The 19,949-nt window shown below is 46.7% G+C and overlaps 1 protein-coding gene across 7 annotated transcripts in view; it reads left to right on the top strand.

Moving 5' to 3' along the window:
• The window catches only part of LRRC74A (leucine rich repeat containing 74A), a 45,103-nt gene that overhangs the window by 17,508 nt on the left and 7,646 nt on the right, over nt 1–19,949 (top strand). For 5 of the 7 annotated variants that reach the window (XM_077750827.1, XM_077750825.1, XM_077750822.1 and 2 more), the window contains exons 4-11: nt 1,693–1,800; nt 2,770–2,866; nt 7,746–7,795; nt 8,170–8,251; nt 12,346–12,431; nt 12,870–13,064; nt 16,350–16,445; nt 19,190–19,336. In XM_077750827.1, the coding sequence (XP_077606953.1) occupies nt 1,693–1,800; nt 2,770–2,866; nt 7,746–7,795; nt 8,170–8,251; nt 12,346–12,431; nt 12,870–13,064; nt 16,350–16,445; nt 19,190–19,336 (861 nt within the window). The remainder of the gene's footprint in view (nt 1–1,692; nt 1,801–2,769; nt 2,867–7,745; nt 7,796–8,169; nt 8,252–12,345; nt 12,432–12,869; nt 13,065–16,349; nt 16,446–19,189; nt 19,337–19,949) is intronic. The other 2 variants (XM_077750824.1, XM_077750826.1) reach the window with 2 other exon arrangements.

The following is a 19,949-nucleotide window of genomic DNA, read 5'->3' as shown; positions in this document are numbered from 1 at the left end:
CTGTTCTTAAACAATTTTTTAAATGTTTTATTTATTTCTTAGAGAGAGAGAGCATGAGCAGGGAAGGGTCAGAGAGAGAGGGAGACACAGAATCTGAAACAGGCTCCTGGCTCTGAGCTGGCTGTCAGCACAGAGCCCGACTCGGGGCTCAAACCCACAAACCATGAGATCATGACCTGAGCCAAAGCCGGACGCTCAACCGACTGAGCCACCCAGGCGCCCCTGAACTGTTCTTTATCTTTTGTACTGTTTAACTCTGCATGTGTTGTGTTTCCCTGGCTTAGCTTAAAAGCACACTGATAGTAGTGGCCATACCTCATGCTTCCCCTCCGTCCCTCACCTGCCTGCCTCGACGCCCTCACGCTTGGCAGGGTGCAGGGACGTTCTCTGCTCATCCTGGCTTCTCCAGCAGCTGGCACAAAGAGTAACCAGCAGCCACTGGCCTGTGTGACATGAACATGGACAGGTCCAGTGCGGGTTCCTTCCCGCTGGCCCATACACCGTGCTGGTCCCCAGGGTGGCTCTGCTCCTGGTCATCCAACCCCTGATTATGGGCACAGCTAACTGATACCTGGTCACCTGAGCCTTGACCCCTTGCCTCTGAGCACAATGGAATTTTGCTCACCTCAGAGAGTGGAGGCCAGAAGGCACCTGGTGAAGGTCCTGGGTGGACCATTCCACCCTGCATTATCTGAGCTGTCACATTTCCCCTTTGCCCGAGGCTAGGGCTCCTTACCGCTGGCTGCCTCTGCCACTGCTTGATGCATTTTGAAAAAGCTCAAATCCCAAGACGTGTCTGTTCTCTGTACCTCTCTGCACCAGAACCGAGGTGGGGAAGGGTAGAATAACAGTCCTGATTAGAGCTGACCCAGGGCCCTCATGCTGCAAGTCACTTCCTCTCGCCTTGCTGCCTGTGGGAATGCTGACTAGCTTAGATGTTCATATTTAAGACTGAAAGCCAGGTCCTTCCAAACAGCCTTGGGACAACGTCCTGACTAAAAGAAAGTCCCAGATACGCCAGAGCCTAAACTAGAAGAAAGACCCCTGAAAGCAGCAGGCACAGTAAATGCTTTATGTTTAAATACGCTTATTAAATGCATCTAGTTCTCCTTAATGTTAGAGTAGATCACTGCTTCTCTCCTCCAGGAGAAAGAGCTACAGTCTGATTAGCTCATCCCTGTGCCCCACACTTTTTAAGGATTTCATCGTTTCTTTTACTCAAAAAAATTTTTTTAATGTTTATTTATTACTTTTGAGAGAGAGACATAGTGCAAGCAGGAGAGGGGCAGAAAGACAGAATCTGAAGCAGGCTCCAGGTTCTGAGCTGTCAGCACAAAACCCCACTCAGGGCTCAAACTCACAAACTGTGAGATCATGACCTGAGCCAAAGTCAGGCGCTTAACCAACTGAGCCACCCAGGCGCCCCAGGATTTCATTGTTTTACGTCCCCTTTCTAGAGTCCCCTGCAGAACCCCCTTTGGTAGAGGTGCCCAAAATAGGCATATTGTGCTAGCAAATCTCAGCGGGATGGATTGTCCCTGTGCTTTCTCCAGAATTATTAGCCTGCATCTCCGTACCCTCCCAAAAGGCTGGGATGCTCCAGAGAGAGGACAGGTTCTGGGCAAGGGCAGGGAACTGACTAGGTCGCCAACTGCCTCTGTCTTTCTCCCCCTCCTCTGGTGGTGGCCGAAGTCCAACACGAGCATCGTCACCCTGGAGCTGGCAGACAACTGTATCATGGAGGAGGGCACCTTGAGCCTGGTGGAGATGCTGCAAGAGAACTACTACCTGCAGGACTTGGTACTGTGCCCTGCTCTGCCGATCCCCACCACCGCGCCTGGGTTCCGGAACATACCTGAGACAGGACAGAGGCCCCTGCCCGAGCCCCTGCCGGCTTTCTGCAGCCTGGAGGCCCTCTCCTCCAGATGTGACTCCTCAGAGGAGGGCTACACATCAGAGGCTGGCAGTGGGGTGGGGCGGGAGGGGAGCTGTGTTCCCTGTGGCCCCAGGAAACCAATTCTGTCTGCACCTTATAAGCCCTTACTTCTGCATAGTCACTGTAATGTGGACTTAAGGAAAATAAAGACATGAAATACTTTCATCAAACACAAGATGCCTGGAGATGGATGATGGTGATAGTCGCATAACCACGTGAATGTACTTGACACCACTGAACTATACTCTGAAAAATGATTAAGATGGTAAATGTTGTGTTCAGTCTATTCTTACCACCAAAAAATGGGAAACAGAGAAGGGAGAAACTATTAAGATAATAATGGCTGGTTTATATGCTAGTCCCTCCCGCTAGCCCGAAAGGACATTTGTATCCCCGTGTGTCCCCAGCAGATTCATTCATGCTTCACCAATCAGTGAATGGAATTTACAACGATGAATCACTCTAAACTGATTTTTCCGTTGCTTTACACCAAACTCTCTAAGCAAAACTCTCTTGGATTTCAAAAAATAAATGTACAGTGTGCTTATCCAAAGTGCTAGAGCTAAACTGGAGAGGTGGGGAGTCACCAAAACCAACTTCAGAAAAACCGAGACCAGTAGGAGGGCCCCCAGCCAGGCATTCGGAAAGCTGAGTTCCCATGTCGGCTGCTCCTTTGCTCTTCCCAGTCCTTCCCACCCCTTCTCCCCTCCTCCTCTCCCCCTGCCAGCCCTACTCCCTGGTACAAGCCTCAAGTAAGGCTCACACTGACACCATTGGTTAGTAGGGCCCTTCGGTGGGATTTTTACACACATAAATGTGTTCCTGCCTTTCAGAATATTTCCGACAATGATCTTGGCTTGAAGGGAGCCAGCACCATCTCAGAATTTCTTCAGAGAAATATCTCTTCGCTCTTGAACCTCCAGCTTTCAGGTGAGCCCGTGGAAGGGTGGGAGAGGACAAAGGGATGAAAAGAAGAGAAGGGCGAGGTGCCTGGGTGGCTCAGTCGGTTAAGCATCCAGCTTCAGCTCAGGTCATGATCTCACAGTTCGTGGGTTCGAGCCCCGCGTCAAGCTCTGTGCTGACAGCTCAGAGCCTGGAGCCTGTTTCAGATTCTGTGTCTCCCTCTCTCTCTGACCCTCCCCTGCTCACGCTGTCTCTCTCTCTCAGAAATAAATAAAACATTAAAAAAAGAAGAAGAAGAAGAAGAGAAGGGCAAAGGCAGGGAGAATCCAGGGTCTAAGCGAGTCAAACCAGGCCCCTCTGAGTTCTGAGACCAGAAAACTGTGTCCACGCCTGCCAAACCCTTCCAGTCATCCTTTCCCCCTCCCTGTGGCCACGCTGGCTTCCTGGTTCTCCTGAACAAGAGACTTCTGATTCACTCAGAAGCATCCCTGCCTCTGCCTGAAAGTCTCTACCCCAGATATCCGCATGGCTCACTCTTGCTTTATTCATGCTCCTGCTCAAATGTCATCTCCTGAGGTAGGGGACTTCCCTCCCCTCCCCTCCATCACCATCACTATCCTGTTTCCCTTGCTTGGTTTTTCTTAACAGCGTTTATTGCTACCTGACCCCTATTGTACACTCACTTTTTAATTAGTCTGTTATCTGTCTCTCTCACAGAAAAACAAAAGTCACTTGAGAACTCTAGCACCCATAGACTTGTCCTCACTCAAGTTTATGGTTTGAATTAACTATCTTTAGGGTCCAGAAACCCCTAAGAAATTAACCTAAGTGGTCCTATACTGGTAATACCCTGGGGCATGCAACAGATACAAACAGAAAACCTCATTGAAGGAATGACCTCTAGACCCAGGCTCCAGGCTACTTGGGATTCCCACAGATAAAGCTCTAATGAAGATGGGCTCACAAGTCTAAAATTGCAAAACAAGGAAACAAAACACCATTAGAGCTGTCAGAATCTAACAAGTAGCAGCATCAGACCCTCCAGAACTTCAGAAAATAGAATTATCAGAAATAAAATATACATGAGGTGACCATATAATTTATCTTCCAACTGCATAGAAACATTATTAATTAACTAAAACTGTGAAGCAAACAGATATCTTGCACCCAACAGTAAATTATGTTCAATATGATTAAGAACATAGAAATAAAAACACACAAGAACAAAAACACTGTTTTTTAAAAGACCTCCCCAAAATAGAACTTCTGGAAATGGAAACAATATAATCATTGAAACTAAAGACTCAACGGATACATTCAACAGCAAATTAGAATCAGGTGAATAAAATTAGTGACCTTGAAAATCCTTTGCAGTACAGAAAGATAGAGAACAGGGACGCCTGGGTGGCTCAGTTGGTTAAGCGTCTGACTTCGGCTAAGGTCATGATCTCACAGTTTGTGGGTTTGAGCCCCGCATTGGGCTCTGTGCTGACAGCTAGCTCAGAGCCTGGAGCCTGTTTCAGATTCTGTATCTGCCTCTCTCTCTGGCCCTCCCCTGCTCACGCTGTCTCTCTCTTTCTCTCTCTCTCAGAAATAAAACATTTTAAAAAAATAAAAAATAAATAAAAAAAGAAAGATAGAGAACAGAAAAGATTAAAAAATATATATAAAAGAATGAGGGACACCTGGGTGGCTCAGTTGGTAGACCATGTGACTCTTGACTTGGGGTGGAGACTTTGAGTCCGACATTGGATGCAGAGATTACTTAAAAATAAAATCTTTTAAAAATTATATATGTTATGTTATGTATTATATATTATATATACATTTTCAATTATGTTTATTTTTCAATATATAGATAAAGATATATAATGATATTGAATTAATCATTATATATATATATATAGAGAGAGAGAGAGAGAGAGAGAGAGAAACCAAATAGAGCTCTTTGGAGTTCCAGAAGAAGAGAATGGATGAGCAATGATATCTAAACAAACAATAGCTGACATGTCCTGAATTGCTGAATTCTCAGAGGCAGGAACCCTAGTGAGTCCTATGTAAGGTAAATAAAAAGAAACCCACCCCTGAACATATCATAGAAAATACATCTAATATAAAGAGATCTTAAAGGTATCCAGAGAGAAAATACAGAAATAGTTTACATAATTTTAATATAAATGTTATTACACATCAGGTTCTTTTCTCCAATTTCCCCTTTTTCACTCTAAATAGATCTTCTGTTTCTATGACATAGCAAATAGATTGATCTCATTCTGAGAAATAGTTTACATAAGTTTAATATAAATGTTATTACACATCAGGCTCTTTTCTCCAATTTCCCCTTTTTCACTCTAAATATATCTTCTGTTTCTATGACATAGCAAATAGATTGATCTCATTCTGAGATAGTTGAATAGTATTCCATGGTATGGATGTAGCCTAGTTTATCTAACATCTCTCCCTTTGTGTGTGTGGAGGGGGCACATTTCCAGTTTTTCAACCTTTCAAATAATTTTTAAAGAACTTTCTTGTACATGCCACTTTTAGACATATGTTATAGTATTTCTAGATAGACACCCAAGAGCAAAATTACTGAATATAAAGATATACCTATTTTTCCAAAGTTGAAAAAGAATTTCCAAATTTCCCTTTAAGAAGACCATGCCAGGGGCGCCTACCTGGCTCAGTCAGTAGAGTGTGTGACTCTTGATCTGAGGGTTGTGATTTGAGCCCAACAGTGGGTGTAGAGACTACTTTTTTAAAAGGCCTAGGAGTGCCTCGGTGGCTCAGTCAGTTAAACATCTGACTCTTGATTTAGGCTCAGGTCATGATCTCACATTTCATGGGATCAAGCTCCACGTGAGGCTCCGTGCTGAGGAGCCTGCTTGGGAGACTCTCTATCCCTCTCTCTCTCTCTGTCCCTCCCCTGCTCACGCTCTTTCTCAAAATAAACAAACATTTGAAAGATAACATAAAAAAAGAAGATGGTACCAGGTTACAATTCTACAATGAATTGTTTCCCTGTACTACCTCCATTTTGGCTTTCAGCAAGTTATCTGTCAATCAGAATGATTAAATGTGTGGACGTTGAGGTCAGTGCCTGGATCCAAATATCAAGCACTGGGTTTACCTCTGTTCCTTCAAGCCTTTTTGTATCTTCTTCAATAAAGTATTATGCTTTTATTCCATTAGAAATCCTGCACATTTCATATCAGGTCCAGGTGTTTTATCATTTTATTCCTGTGTGAACAGAATGCTTTTTCTATCATACACTCTAAGTGGTTATTACTGATATGTCAGGCAGCTACTAATTTCTGTACATTGATCCTATATCCAGCCACTTTACTGAATTATCTTATTAGTTCTAACATTCTGTCAGTGAATTTTTTTGGATTATTTCAGCAGGTGATCATGTCTGCAGATTATGGGAGTTTTCTCTCTTCTTTCCAATATTTAAAGCTCCTAATGATTTTTCTAGTCGCATTGGCTAGGACCTCTAATATAACATTAAATAATACAGAAAGCTCTGTAAAAATACAAATTACCCAGCCCTATCCCAGACTGCTGAATCAGAATCTTTAAAGGAAGGCATTTGGGAATCTGTATTTTATCAAACTTCCCAAACGACTCTCTTACAGCCAGCTCCATACTATTTGCATGTAACTAACCACTGATGTGAACACGACAATTTGTATAGCTAATAATCTAATTTTACATATCGGCTAGTTTATTGTCTCATTTTATTTCACTAGTACAGATGCAACCAAGATGTATTTGTGTCTCAGTGGACTCATTCATTCATTCAGGAACCATTTACTGAGTTAGGTACAGAGTTAGGTACTATAGGTAGTAGTTAGGTGCTAGAGATACAATTATTTTTAAGGGCTTAAAGGAGAAATTTGGGGATAAGTCTCTATATCATTTATTTCCCAGATATCTCATATATTTTCCAGAAATCTTTTAAACTGTTCAGCAGGGCTGGGGCAAGAGTAAGATAAGGAAGGCACGCACCTCCGTCACAGAACTCAAGGGGCTCGAACAAACTCGGTAACCAAGTAAAGAACATGCTGTTGCAATATTTGTCAAAGTCAAAAATAATGCAAAAAATGTCTGTGGTGAACAAAATATCAGCACTTTAAATATAAAATAGGATTCAAAAGGGACAGATTATGGTGAGGTGAGTGAGGCCTAGCCATTCAAGTACAGAGTCAGATCCTGCCTTTATTTAAAATTTAAACATTTTGAGAGGCGCCTCGGTGGCTCAGTCAGCCAAGCTTCTGACTCTCGATTTCACCTCAGGTCATAATCTCACGGTTAGTGGGTTTGAGCCCCGCCTTGAGCTCTGCGCTGGTAGTGCAAAGCCTGCTTGGGATTCTTTCTCTCTCTGCCCTTTCCCTGCTCACATGCATGCTCTCTCTCAAAATAAATAAATAAATAAACATTAAAAAAAATAAAATTTTGTTCATCATAGATGTTTTGCATTAGTTTTGATTTTTACAAATATTAAGACATTACTCATTGGGATTACTGAGCTTAGATTTTGCACACAAAGGGAGTACCTCACTTCTCCCTCTCTGGCCATGGCCCTGCGGTATTTTTAACAATGTTACAGACTTTAGGCGCTGAGCTAAGAGTTGGTGCCATCAGTGGGGGCACAGAGTATGCTGTGCCGACTTCTGGAACTCCCCAAGCTATCATGGCAGAGAGAGGAAGGAATGTTAAAGGGGATGGCAAAAAGTTGCCCTCTTTTCTCTTGTTTTCTTCTGTGCCCATATATTTGCTTTAAGTACTTGCCGCCTTTCCTGTGGCTGATTGTTCCAAAGGGGAGAGACAGGCAGGGCTAGGTTGCGGAAGGGTAGGGGAGCCCTAGTCTGGACAGCATTGCAAACACCCTCCTTCGCTACAGGAAATAACTTCAAAGACGAATCCGCAGAGCTGTTGTGCCAAGCCTTGTCGGTAAGAAACAAGGAAAGGGGCGCCACCCGGCTTGTGGGAGATGGCCCTGGGAGATGTGGGGGTCCAGAGGGGGGTTCTGGGCATAGAGAAGTGAGGTCACATGAATGTTTAGGGAGCTGGTGAGTGTCTGGACTCTGCCCATCCTGACCAAGGCCACAGCAGAGGCAGGGCTGTTTGGATGGGACTAGACCCTCCCAGCAGTCATCGACAGTTAAAAAATGCACAAGAAATCCTCTTCAGTCTAAAAACTCTAGTCCACCCGATCGATTTTTGGTGTATGGGAGCCCTCCATCACACTGCCCTGAGATAAGAGAGGTATTTGCAATGACATAAAAGACAAAAATCACCTCTCTCTGCACCGTTTCTTTCTCCAGAACAATTACCGAATTAAGATGCTGGATCTCAGCCACAACGAGTTCTCTGATAAGGGAGGAGAACAACTGGGCCAGATGCTGGGTGAGTCCCCAAAGGAGACAAGGGGCCAGCAAAGGAGAGGGCACTTGGCAGACAGTCACCTGTCAGAGCTGCATCTCCTGGTTTTTATTGTTATTGAATATTCTGACTATAAAAAGTGATGTAAACCACACCCCAAACACATTTTAAGTGGAGCGAGCACCTGGATGCTGGAAGTAAAACTTTAAAATGATTAGGAAAACAGGGGTGCCTGGGTGGCTCAGTCGGTTGTGCATCTGATGTCAGCTCAGGTTATGATCTCACGGTTCATGAGCTCAAGCCCCGCATCAGGCACACTGCTGTCAGCCTGTCAGTGAAGAGCCCATATTGGATCCTCTGTCCCCCTCTCTTTCTGCCCCTTTGCCGCTCATGCTCTCTCTCAAAAAAAAAAAAAATAATAACTAAATAAATAAAACATTTTTTTTAAAACTATAAAATGATTAGAAAAACATATAAAGAAATAACTTGCTGACTTCAAGGAGGCAAAGGATTATTACATATGCACCGTGGGCATAAACTGTAACAAAAATTATTCATTTATTTGACAACAACAAGTTTAAAACTCATTTATGATAAAAAATGTTATGGGGCAATGTTAAAAGATAAGCAACAGAAAGTAGATACTTTCAGTATTTGTATAATATAAAAGATTTCTGTTCAGAATATTGATAAAAGATCCTACAGATCCATGTGCCCCAAAAAAACAATGGTCAAGGCCTATGGACAGTGGAAAAAAAGAAAGCCAAATTCCTAAGCTCGTCAGTAATCAGAGAAATGCAGAACAAACAAAAAGATTTCCCTTGTCGTCTACCGAAACTGCAGAAATTCCAAGTGAGAGAATATCCAGTGGAGTGAACACAAGCGAGAAATAAGAACTTTCTGAAGCTGCTAGGTAAAGGCACTTTGGAGATTAGTTTGACAGTATCGAGTAAAATTGAAAATGTATTCTATGATATCGAATATAGTATATACTCTATGATACAGTCTCGGAGAAGCTCGCACACGTACACAGAGAGATACGTATGAGGAGGTTCGTGGCAGATTTGTTATAAAATTAAAAGGCATCGTGGGCCCCCTGCAGAAGCCTGGCTGAGAGGAGGCTGGGGCAGAAAGATGGGGGATTTGAGGGCAGGAAGGTTCCTAAGGATGGAAGACGCTGATAGGAAGGGAAGATGCGCGATTGGGGGAAGGAAGAGGAGATGGTTGCAGGAGCAGAGTCCTTGGAAAAGCTGGGGCAGTGGCCACCTGAACGAACGGGCAGAGGCGACCTCAGGGGACAGCAATAATATAGCGAGGAGGCGGAGCGTGTAGGCCAGCAGGGCGGGCTGTCCTCCAGGGAGGGCGGAGCTCTTCCATCTCACCGCTGCCGCCCCCTCAGTGCTGTGCGAGCAGCACCTTCCCCCGGAGAGGGTCCCAGTAGGCAGTTTTGAGGGAAGGGACAAGGGTGCAGGCAATGTGGGGCAATTTGAGTCCATCTGAAAACTGATTTTCAAGTTCTCTAAAACTACATTTTAGGGGTGCCCGGCTGGCTTAGTTGGTGGAGCCTGCGATTCTTGATCTTGGGGCTGTAAATTCAATCCCCAGGTTGTGGCTAGCGAATACTTACAAATAAAATCTTAAAAAAAAAAAAAAGAAAAGAAAAAAAACCCTAATTTTTAAAATAACTTTTTTTCTAGTATTTATTTGTTTTTGAGAGAAAACGCGCTAGTGTGCACAGGCAAGCTGGGGAGGGGTCGACAGAGGGTCTGAAGCAGGCTCCCTGCACTGTCCACACAGAGCCTGATGGGCTCCAACTCACAAACCACAAGATCAGCTAAAACAGCTTTACAGTGAGACAGATTGGGGTGCCTGGTTGGCTCAGTCGGTTAAGCATCCGACTTCAGCTCAGGTCGTGATCTCACGGTGGTGGGTTCGAGCAGCGCGTTGGGCTCTGTGCTGACAGCCAGCTCAGAGCCTGGATGCCTGCTTCAGATTCTGTCTCCCTCTCTCTCTGACCCTCCCCTGTTCATGCTGTCTCTCTCTCTCAGAAATTAAAAACAAACAACATTAAAGTGAGACAGATTATATTCTGTTTAATAGGGTTATCATCATACTATGTATGAGCTTCATTTATTATTATTAAAGCTATCAGTTATTCGTGACTACCAGTGGGTAGGCATCATACCAGGCATTCAACATCACTTCCTACAGCTCTGATGGGTTACCACCTCCATTGGTGCAGATAAAACAGAAGCAAGGGAAGAGTAAGTAGCCTGCTCAAGGTCACACAACTAGTACTAGGGGTGAGAACAGAATTAAAATGTAAATTCTGTGACCATTGAAGAGATGGGGTGGGGGGCACCTAAGTGGCTCAGTCAGTTAAGCATCCGACTTCAGCTCAGGTCATGATCTCACAGTTCGTGGGTTCAAGCCCTGCACCAGGCTCTGTGCTGACAGCTAGCTCAGAGCCTGGATCCTGTTTCGGATTCTGTGTCTCCCACTCTCTCTCTGCCCCTCCCCTACTTGTGCTCTGTCTCTCTCTCTCTGTCAAAAAATAATAATAATAATTAGAGGCGCCTGGGTGGCTCAGTCGGTTAAGCGTCTAACTTCGGCTCAGGTCATGATCTCGTGGTTTGTGGGTTCGAGCCCCGCATCAGGCTCTGTACTGACAGCTAGCTCAGAGCCTGGAGCCTGTTTCAGATTCTGTGTCTCCCTCTCTCTCTGACCCTCCCCTGCTCACGCTGTCTCGCTCTCAGAAATAAATAAAACATTAAAATTAAAAAAAGAAGAAGCAATGGGGTGTGCAAGGCATAACTCATGTGAGGGGAGTGGCAGAGAAGAGGAAGCAGGAGTAAGAAGAGAATGAGGGAGGGGCACCTGGGTGGCTCAATCGGTTAAGTGTCCAACTTCGGCTCAGGTCATGATCCCACGGTTCTTGAGTTCAAGCCCCACGTCGGGATCTGTGCTGACAATTCAGAGCCTAGAGCCTACTTTGGATTCTATGTCTCCCTGTCTCTCTTCCCCTCCTCAGTTCACACTCTGTCTCTCTCTCAAGAATAAATAAACATTTAAAAGAGAGAGAGAGAGAGAGAATGGGAGAGAGGATGAAGGTGGGAGAAAGTTTGCTCTCAAAAGAAGATAAGGAGTCGCTCACATCACACAAAGTATGTCCTGGTGGTTGACTCAGGAGACACCCACAATCAGTACACAGTGCACTGACCATGGAGAAGTAGAGTAAGGCATTTTCCTGGGCCTGAGGGCTGAGGGCCATGCCTCCCACCCAGTAAAGTTTCAGGATTGCTTCAGCCTCTTTCCAGTAGTGCCCTCAGCATATCCGCCCTCCCCCAATAAAATTAACCATGGTAATGTGTTTCAACAGGATGTTTTCCCCAACCCTACGTAGCACATAAGCAAAAATATTTTGAAGTTAAAAAGTGCAACTTCTATGCTAACCAGCTTCTGGACACACCTGATGCTTTAGCACTTACCACTGATAGTGTCCCTAAAGCTCTCTGGAGCCACTTCTGCTTCCGAAGTTCTCCAGGAAAAACACATCACGTGATGTCCTGTGCCCTGCCCATCCCAACCTCCCTACCTAAATACAACCCCTGTTCTCCATGCTGTCTCTACCTAGTTTAATGATTGCATTATATTCCACCAAATAGATGTTTATTCTATACTTTACCCTTCCCTGTGAATCATGAATGTTGCTTTTATAAGTGATGCCATGATAATCACCTACCAGCACATAACTCTTCTCTATCCTGTGCTGTCTCCTTAGGAAGAGCCTCAGAGGTGATATTGCTGTGTGAGGGGGTACACACATTCAATTAGTAGCAAAATATCTGTGACCACCTCACATTTGCCAAACAGACTGGAGCAATGTGCTTCCCACCTGCGATATATGAGTATGGTTATTTTACTACATTACTGCCAATATTGGGAATCATCTTGCAATTTTGTGTTTAAATGAATAATGGAAAAGTTACTGCCCCAGCGTTTTACTTTGAATGAGTATTGAGCAGTCCTCATTCCCCAATGTCATGGCTATCTGTCAACTCTGAGACGGGGTTCTCTGGGATTTTGGGGGTGCTAAGATGACTCCCTTCCTCCTCTAGCCCTCAATATAGGGCTCCAGTCACTGGATCTGAGCTGGAATCACTTCCACGTACGGGGAACTGTGGCCTTGTGCAATGGTCTCCGGGTAAGGCTCTCTCTGGCAGTGGTGTCCCAAGCCCAGTGAGGATGACCAGGGCCTCACGTCCCGCCATCTTGAACCTCTTCCTCACGACCCCATTAATGAGTGCACACTGAGCCCTCATCAAGTGCTCTCACGTTGTTAGCATCCCTCCCCGATTCCTGGACGTGCCTTTGTCTTTAGTATAAATCCTACTTCAGCAAATTCACCTTTCTGGGGCCTTGCTGTCATCTTTGGGGATACTTCAAGGGGGCAGTTTAATTAGGGGGTAAGGAATGACCAGACTCCGACTCCCTCCCCTGGGAAGGGTCTGAGTGAACTCTCCCTCCTGGGGACCACTGAGCACCCAGTCTGGATGGCAGCAGGGGAGAGAAACCAAGGCCTCTGGGCTGGGTGAGTCACGTGCAACCTTGACGTTGGTGCTGTTCTCTCTCCTCCCTGGAGGCGAATGTAACCCTGCAGAAACTGGATCTGTCTATGAACGGCTTTGGGAACGAGGGGGCTATGGCCCTAGGGGAGGTCCTCAGACTCAACCACTCCCTGGTCTTCCTAGACGTCAGCAGCAATGACATCAGCAATGAAGGAGTTGCCAAAATCAGCAAAGGACTGGAGTTCAACGAGTGTCTCAAAGTTCTGAAGGTTAAGTCTTTGCTTAAGCTGGGGATGGGCCACTGTGTGTGTGTGTCTGTGTGCATGTGTGCATACCCATGCATCTGTGTGCGTCCATGTTTCCATGGCACCCATGTGTCCACGCTTGTGCGCCTGTATCCATGTATATGTGTGTGTGCCCATGCATCTGTGTGCGTCCATGTTTCCGTGGCACCCGTGTTTCCGTGGCACCCGTGTATCCATGCTTGTGCGCCCGAATCCATGTATGTGTGTGTACCCATGCATCTGTGTGTATGCATCCACATGTCCATGTGTGTGCATCTGTGTGTGTGCATCTATGTGTGTGTGTCTATGCATCCTTGTGTTTGTGNTATATGTGTGTGTGCCCATGCATCTGTGTGCGTCCATGTTTCCGTGGCACCCGTGTTTCCGTGGCACCCGTGTATCCATGCTTGTGCGCCCGAATCCATGTATGTGTGTGTACCCATGCATCTGTGTGTATGCATCCACGTGTCCATGTGTGTGCATCTGTGTGTGTATCAGTGTGTATCCCTGTGTCCTTGTGTGTGTATCCGTGTGTGTATGTGTGTATTTGCGGGGGGGAGGTGATGGGTTGCATATTGCTGGAGAGAATCATTGGGAAAATTCACCTTGTGTTTCACCTGTGCATAGGTTCTTGACGTCTCTCTCTTATAAACCTAATGTCACCCTCTGCTGTCCCCAGGCACATGTTGTCATCTCCTAACCGGTCTTCCTTCCTCCCACCTGGGTCTCCTCCAAACTTCGCTTCACTCTGAAGCCAGAGTGTGTGTTTTGAGCATAAGTCTGACTTTCACCCCCACCTTCCATCTAGTCCCTGCCAGCTTAGACCCCCCACCATGGCCTCCTGTGTTCAAATCCATTTCTCTCATCCCGGTGTGCTTCTCCAGACTCAGTTTACCTCATGCTCTCCCGTGCTGTCCAGCCATGCCTCGGGGGCTTCTTTCATCTCCCCCTCCCAGGGCCTGGCTCTCCCTGTGGCCTCGGCCTCTCCTGCACGTACCCGAGTCCCTGCCCCACCTCGGCTTGCAGCTCCAGCACCGCACCTCACGGACCCTCAGACCTCAGCTCATCCTTTCACACAGACTCACCAGAGTCCTCCTTCTGCTCTCATTTCAGCGACTCATTGACCGTCACCTCCACTGGTGTGAGAGCTTCCTGAGAGCAAAGACTGTGGTTCTGCCCATTATCGTGCCCCTCGTGCCTAGCTTAGTGCCGGGCATATAGTAGATGCCCGATGAATGTCAACTAAATGAATGAGTGGATCCCTCTTTCATTTTAAATTGATTGGCCTATAGATGCTAATATATAACATAGGAGCTCCTGGACAATTGCAAAATGGAAGAAAGATGAGGACTTCCATTACCAGCTCCCCTTTCTGGGGCTCCTGCCGTGAGCCAGGCGCAGATCAGGTGGTTTGCTGCTTGCTCACGGCCCGACCCTCCACCGTGGGCTCCCCTAGTTCCGCCCATCAGATGAGACCGCTGAGCCTATGTGACTTGCTCAGGTCATGCAGCTCGAGAGAGACAAGGAAGTCAGCCTTGGCAGGCTTCCTGCCGCAACTCCAAATTCCTCAAGATGTGGGGGCAACTCAGGGGGACCCAAGATGTGGGGATGACTCAGGGAGACCAAAGATGCGGGGGTGCTGGTGAAGAAGGACAGGAGTTAGAAATTAGCGACAATGAGCTGTCATCGAGAGGACAGGATCTTAGAGCTGCAAAGAGGAAGTCAGATTCCCAGCATTGGAGGAATATGGTGACCATCTAGTGACAGCAAGAGTTGGGAGTGAGGCCTGGCCAGAGTGGGAGGAAGAGTAACTCAGAGAAGAGAGGCTGAGGCAGCTGGTCAGGGATTCAGCCTCCGTGGAGCAGTGAAGCCAGGGAAAGTTCAGAGAGCCTAAATCTCCCAAGATTGAAAGTCTGCCTCAACAAAATGGCAACAGGGGTTTTCTCTAATTGGCGGTGCACTGGTGATGTTTAACATTTTTTTTCCACCTCTTTTTGAATTTTTCCCATAATGACCATGTGTCATTGTTTAAATGTTTAAACGCATCATCCCATGTTTAAATATATTTAAATTTTTTTTAATGTTTAAAAGGAAAGAACAAAGTTTCATTTATTTATTTATTTTGATGCTTTAAGTAGGCTCCATACCTAATATGGGGCTCGAACTCACAACCCCAAGATCAAGAGTCACATGCTCTACTGCCTGAGCCAGGCTGGCGCCCCCCAGAAAAAGATTTAAACACATCAGACACCTCTCTCCTTTCCCTACTCTTGGAAAAATAAGGATTTCCCCCAGGGAAATGAGTCAAGCAAAGGATTCCAGAAGCTAAGACCTACAATGTCTGTGTTTTCCCTCTGGAGTCCATCAGAGCCTGGGAGACACCTGACACATGGTAGATGCTCAACGTTTTGGCTGTCCCATCAAGAAACCACCCAGCAGAAAGCCTTCATAATGTTAACTAACATTCATTTGCTGCCTACTCTGTACCAAACACTCTTTTGAATACTTTGTTTGAATTGGTTTATTGGATCCTCAGAACACCCCTAAGTGGTAGGTACCCAGTGGCCAGACAATTAACCCCAGGCCAGAGAGCTAGTAAGCAGAGCAGCTGGGCTCCATGTCCCTTGTTAACCGCTGCACCAAGCTTCAGTGGCTCCCAGCCCCGTTGGGACAATGCCCTGAGTGCTTTGCTAAGCCCACATGGTCCCTGTGATCTGGCCCATCCCAGTTCTGTGGCCTCGTTCTTGCTGCTCCTGCTCATGAAATGTTTGCTATTGCCCAGACACCTCTGCACCTTCTCACTTGCCTCCCTTTGCCTTCTTTGGTGCATCTCATTCCCTCCTCTGGTCCCACCCCTGCTTTTTCAGACCAGAATAACCCCTATTTGTCCTCCAAGGCTTAGCTCCAGTGTTCCCTCCACCGTACCGGATGCCCCTTTCTTTGCTCCTGCAGTACCAGTGCGTACCTCTGTCCCTGCCCTCACCGCATGTCTGATGCCATGTGCTTGTTTGCCTGTGTCCCCCTCTCAACCCAGCAGCCAGCACATGACAGGCCTCCAATAAATGTTTGTTAGCTGGCTGGCTGTTTAGCTGAGCAGTGAGATGGACAGGTGGATGGATGACTGGACAAACAGAGAGACAGGTGCCTACAGAGGAGTCTGGGTGGAATATAGGAGATTACAATTTGATGGGAAGAAACAGAAGCCACTCTCTGAGCCAGGCTCTTCTATACCCAGCATATCTTCCTTCTGTCTCGCTATTCCTCCCACAGCTTTTCCTGAACCCTGTGAATATGGATGGAGCTACGATCCTTATCCTGTCCATTAAGAAGAACACCAAATCCAAGATGGAGGAGATTGACATTTCCGTAAGTGGTTAGATTGTGGTTGCTTGCACCAGGGAGCATGCCAGGTACCACGGCCACACTGTGTTGGCAAGTGCCAACAGCTCTGTCCCTTGTGGGCCCCCACACAAGTACTCCGTGCAAAGGTCACTCCTTCTGGAGTATGACTTGGCCTTCTCTTGTAGGAGTAGCCATTAGTTGATAACGTTATTGTGTGAAATCATTGACCAGATCCTGAGTGGGTCTAAGAGCAGAAACACCAGAAACAAAGGTGAGAAGCCCCCAGAACAGAATTTATTCACTCCCACCTTTGGTGATGGACAGCTCTGGGTCCCAGAATGGTTCCAGAATCATAGAACTTTTCATTTTTTGTGATTGATTGATTGATTTAAAGAGCATGTGTGAGCACATGTGAGTGGGGGAGGGGCAGAGAGAGGAGAAGAGAGAATTCCAGGCAAGCTTTGCACTGAAAGTGTAGAGCCCAGTGCGGGACTCGAACTCATGAACCATAAGATCATGATTTCAGCCAGAGTTGGATGCTTAACTGACTGAGCCACCCAGGCACCCCCAGAATCAAGGAAATTTTTAGAATCTGAGTACTAAAACATGTACAAACTTGTATTTTTATTTCATGGCTTGGCTGACTGAGTAGAATCTAAGGTTAAGACTCCCTGATGGAGGAGGAAGGCCCCAGGGGGTGACTTCGCCTGGCCAGGTATTCTTGCTTGAATCCTCAGAGAGGTGATAGCTGATAATAACAATATCCCAGACCCGCCCATGACTTTCTACTGTTTCCCCCCAAAAGTGATTTTTATAGGTTCCAGCTCATTTGATCCTACTCTGGGAGGTAGGTGGAGTGCATTCATGTCCTAGAGCTGTTCAAACAATATAAAGGTATTGTCTCGCAGTCCTGTAAACTAACGCCCAAGATCAAGGTGGTGGCAGAGCTGGTCCCTTCAGAGGATGGTGAGGAAGAATGCATTCTGTGTTCCTCGCAGCTCCTGGTGCTTTGCTGGTGATCTGTGGTGTTTCCTGGCTTTTTAAGAGCATCATCATGATTTCTGACACCTGATTTCTGCTTCAGATGGCACTCTCCCAGGGTGCATGTCTCTCTCCGCATTCAAATGCCCCTTTGTAGAAGGACACAGTCATATTGGGTTAGGGCCCACCCTAATGACCTCATCTTGACCATCTGAACAGACTCTATTTCCGGATAAGGTCACATTCACAGATACCCAGGGATTAGGACTCCAACATCTTTTTGATGGGAACACAGTTCAACCCGTAACAAAAGCTTTTCCACACTTTCCCATTTTACATACGAGGCAACTGAAACAGAGAGATTAGATCACTTGCCCAGGAACACATAGCAAATGAGAAACACAACCAAGAGTAAACCCAGGCTTCTGGCTCCTACTCCAGTACAGACTTAAAGTTCCGTGATGTTACTCTAATGCCACACAAATCTGATGTTTTGCCAAGATTTTAATGCCTTGCGATTCTATCAGTAACGATAGTTTGAAATTTTAAACCCAAGCTCCTTGGAACTTCAATAATAAGTAAAATTTGGACTTAGATTTGCCACAGATTACAAAACATTAAAAAAACATACCTGCTTGTCTTTCTAGTTTGTTCCCTCGCCCCTTGCTCCCTGCCCCAGGCTCCTTCTTGGGCTCATGGATCTTTCTCCTTAGGGGCCCTCTCTCCACCCCCATCCTACAGCTCTGACTTTGTCCCCCTGATTCTGCCTTAGCCCCCACCCCTCCCTGCCTCTGGGTCTCGGTTACAGGTCCACATTTTGTTGACATTTGCTCTCCCTCCTTCCCCCCACCCCCAGGGCAGGGTGGAAGGCATGGAGTCAGATCAGGCACGGCCTTGGTATCTGAGGGAACATAAGAAGTGGTGCTGTTTAGGTCCCAAATGGCATACGAACCCATGAGCTGGGGTCACACTGCCATTTTACCAGCCTGATTCAGGACAGACGGGCCTGAATTAGACTTTTCCTTCTCTTTTATCATCTCTCCTGATGTAACTCTAAACAGGGTTGGAATTCCTTCACTGTACATGCTTCTAGAGCTTTCTCTAGAATATCTACAAAGCAGAATGGGATAAGCCTTCCTTTAGCTCAAGGGAATTATTTGAGGTGGCAAAAGATGCTCAGAACCACATCTGAGGAATGAAGCCGCTGACAAAAGCAGGGAAGGCCAGGTTTGGCCAAACACTGCTTCACAGAACATGTCTTCTCCTGTGACCTGTAGCCCAGCTCTGAGGGCACTTCCACATGGGAGGTTCCCAAGGGGTGTTGAGCCAGGACAGGGGTGTTGGAGTGAGGGATCCCTTGGAGCAGGGGACCTGCTCCAAACACCGACACTGGTGTAGAAATGGACGTTTTAGGACATTTGCCCCAGGACCAGTCTCCTCATCCCGTAGCCATCTCTCATCTGTCACACGCAGATGCCCATGCTCGCTGTCTGAGCCCAGAGCTGAGCTGACCGTGTGTGACAGGCTGCCGGCACTCAACTAGGACATCTGATCACAATCATGTGCAAACCTTACAATCAAATCGCAAGCCCTAGGAAAGATGAACTCTCCCAGTCTAGAAGCAGCACTGCAGAACAAGCCGGAGAAGACCAAAAAAAAAAACAAAACAGCAACAACAAACCTCTGCCTTTGGCTTGGATGGGGTTGCTGATCTGCAGGGGGTGGGGGTGGGGGTACAACGACGGCAACACCTTCCTCATGTTGGGTCCCCTCTCTCCCTGCCTCAGAATGTGCTGGTGTCTGAGCAGTTCATAAAAATATTGGATGGGGTGTGTGCCATCCACCCCCAGCTGGATGTGATGTACAAGGCAGTGCAAGGCTTCTCTGCCAAGAAAATGGCCCTCTTGTGGACAAACCCCATGAAACTGATCCAGGTGAGCCCTTCCTTTCCTCTCAGAGACCCCAGGGACCAGAGTCTCCCCTCCCCCGAAGCGTCTGCACAGTCCCCTCTGACAAGGAATGTCTCAGACATGGAATATTCCCTGAGGCTGTTGGGTGCCCTCAGCAGCGCTTCCCGACTCCCAGAGGAAGAGAGGACCCAGGAATGGGTGAAGAGGGAGGGGCTCGGAACAGGAAGGTTTCTACCAGCCAGGCTCCTTGCCTGCTAACTTACGACCAAAGGCAAGTCACTGTGCTCTCTGTGCCCTTGTCTCTTCACCTGGGAAGTTAGCATAACCATAGGACTCACCCCGGGAAGGCTGCTGGGAAGATCCAATTCTACAACACACAAGAAGTGCTTAGAGCCATGTCTGGCCAGTAATAAGGATCCAACAAACGCTGGCTCTTTTTTTTTTTTTTTAATGTTTTTATTTTTATTTGTGTGTGTGAGAGAGAGAGAGCATGAACAGGAGAGGGTCAGAGAGAGAGGGCGATACAGAATCTGAAGCAGGCTCCAGGCTCTTACCTAGCTGTCAGCACAGAGCTTGATGCAGGGCTCGAACCCACAAACTGTGAGATCATGACCTGAGCCGAAGTCGGACGCTTAAC

This window comes from Crocuta crocuta, unplaced genomic scaffold (assembly GCF_008692635.1).
Source record: "Crocuta crocuta isolate KB4526 unplaced genomic scaffold, BGI_CrCroc_1.0 scaffold186, whole genome shotgun sequence".
In the NCBI taxonomy this organism is placed as follows: Eukaryota; Metazoa; Chordata; class Mammalia; order Carnivora; family Hyaenidae; genus Crocuta; species Crocuta crocuta.
The sequence above is the reverse complement of the archived record's forward strand: the minus strand, read 5'-3'. Positions and strand labels throughout refer to the sequence as shown.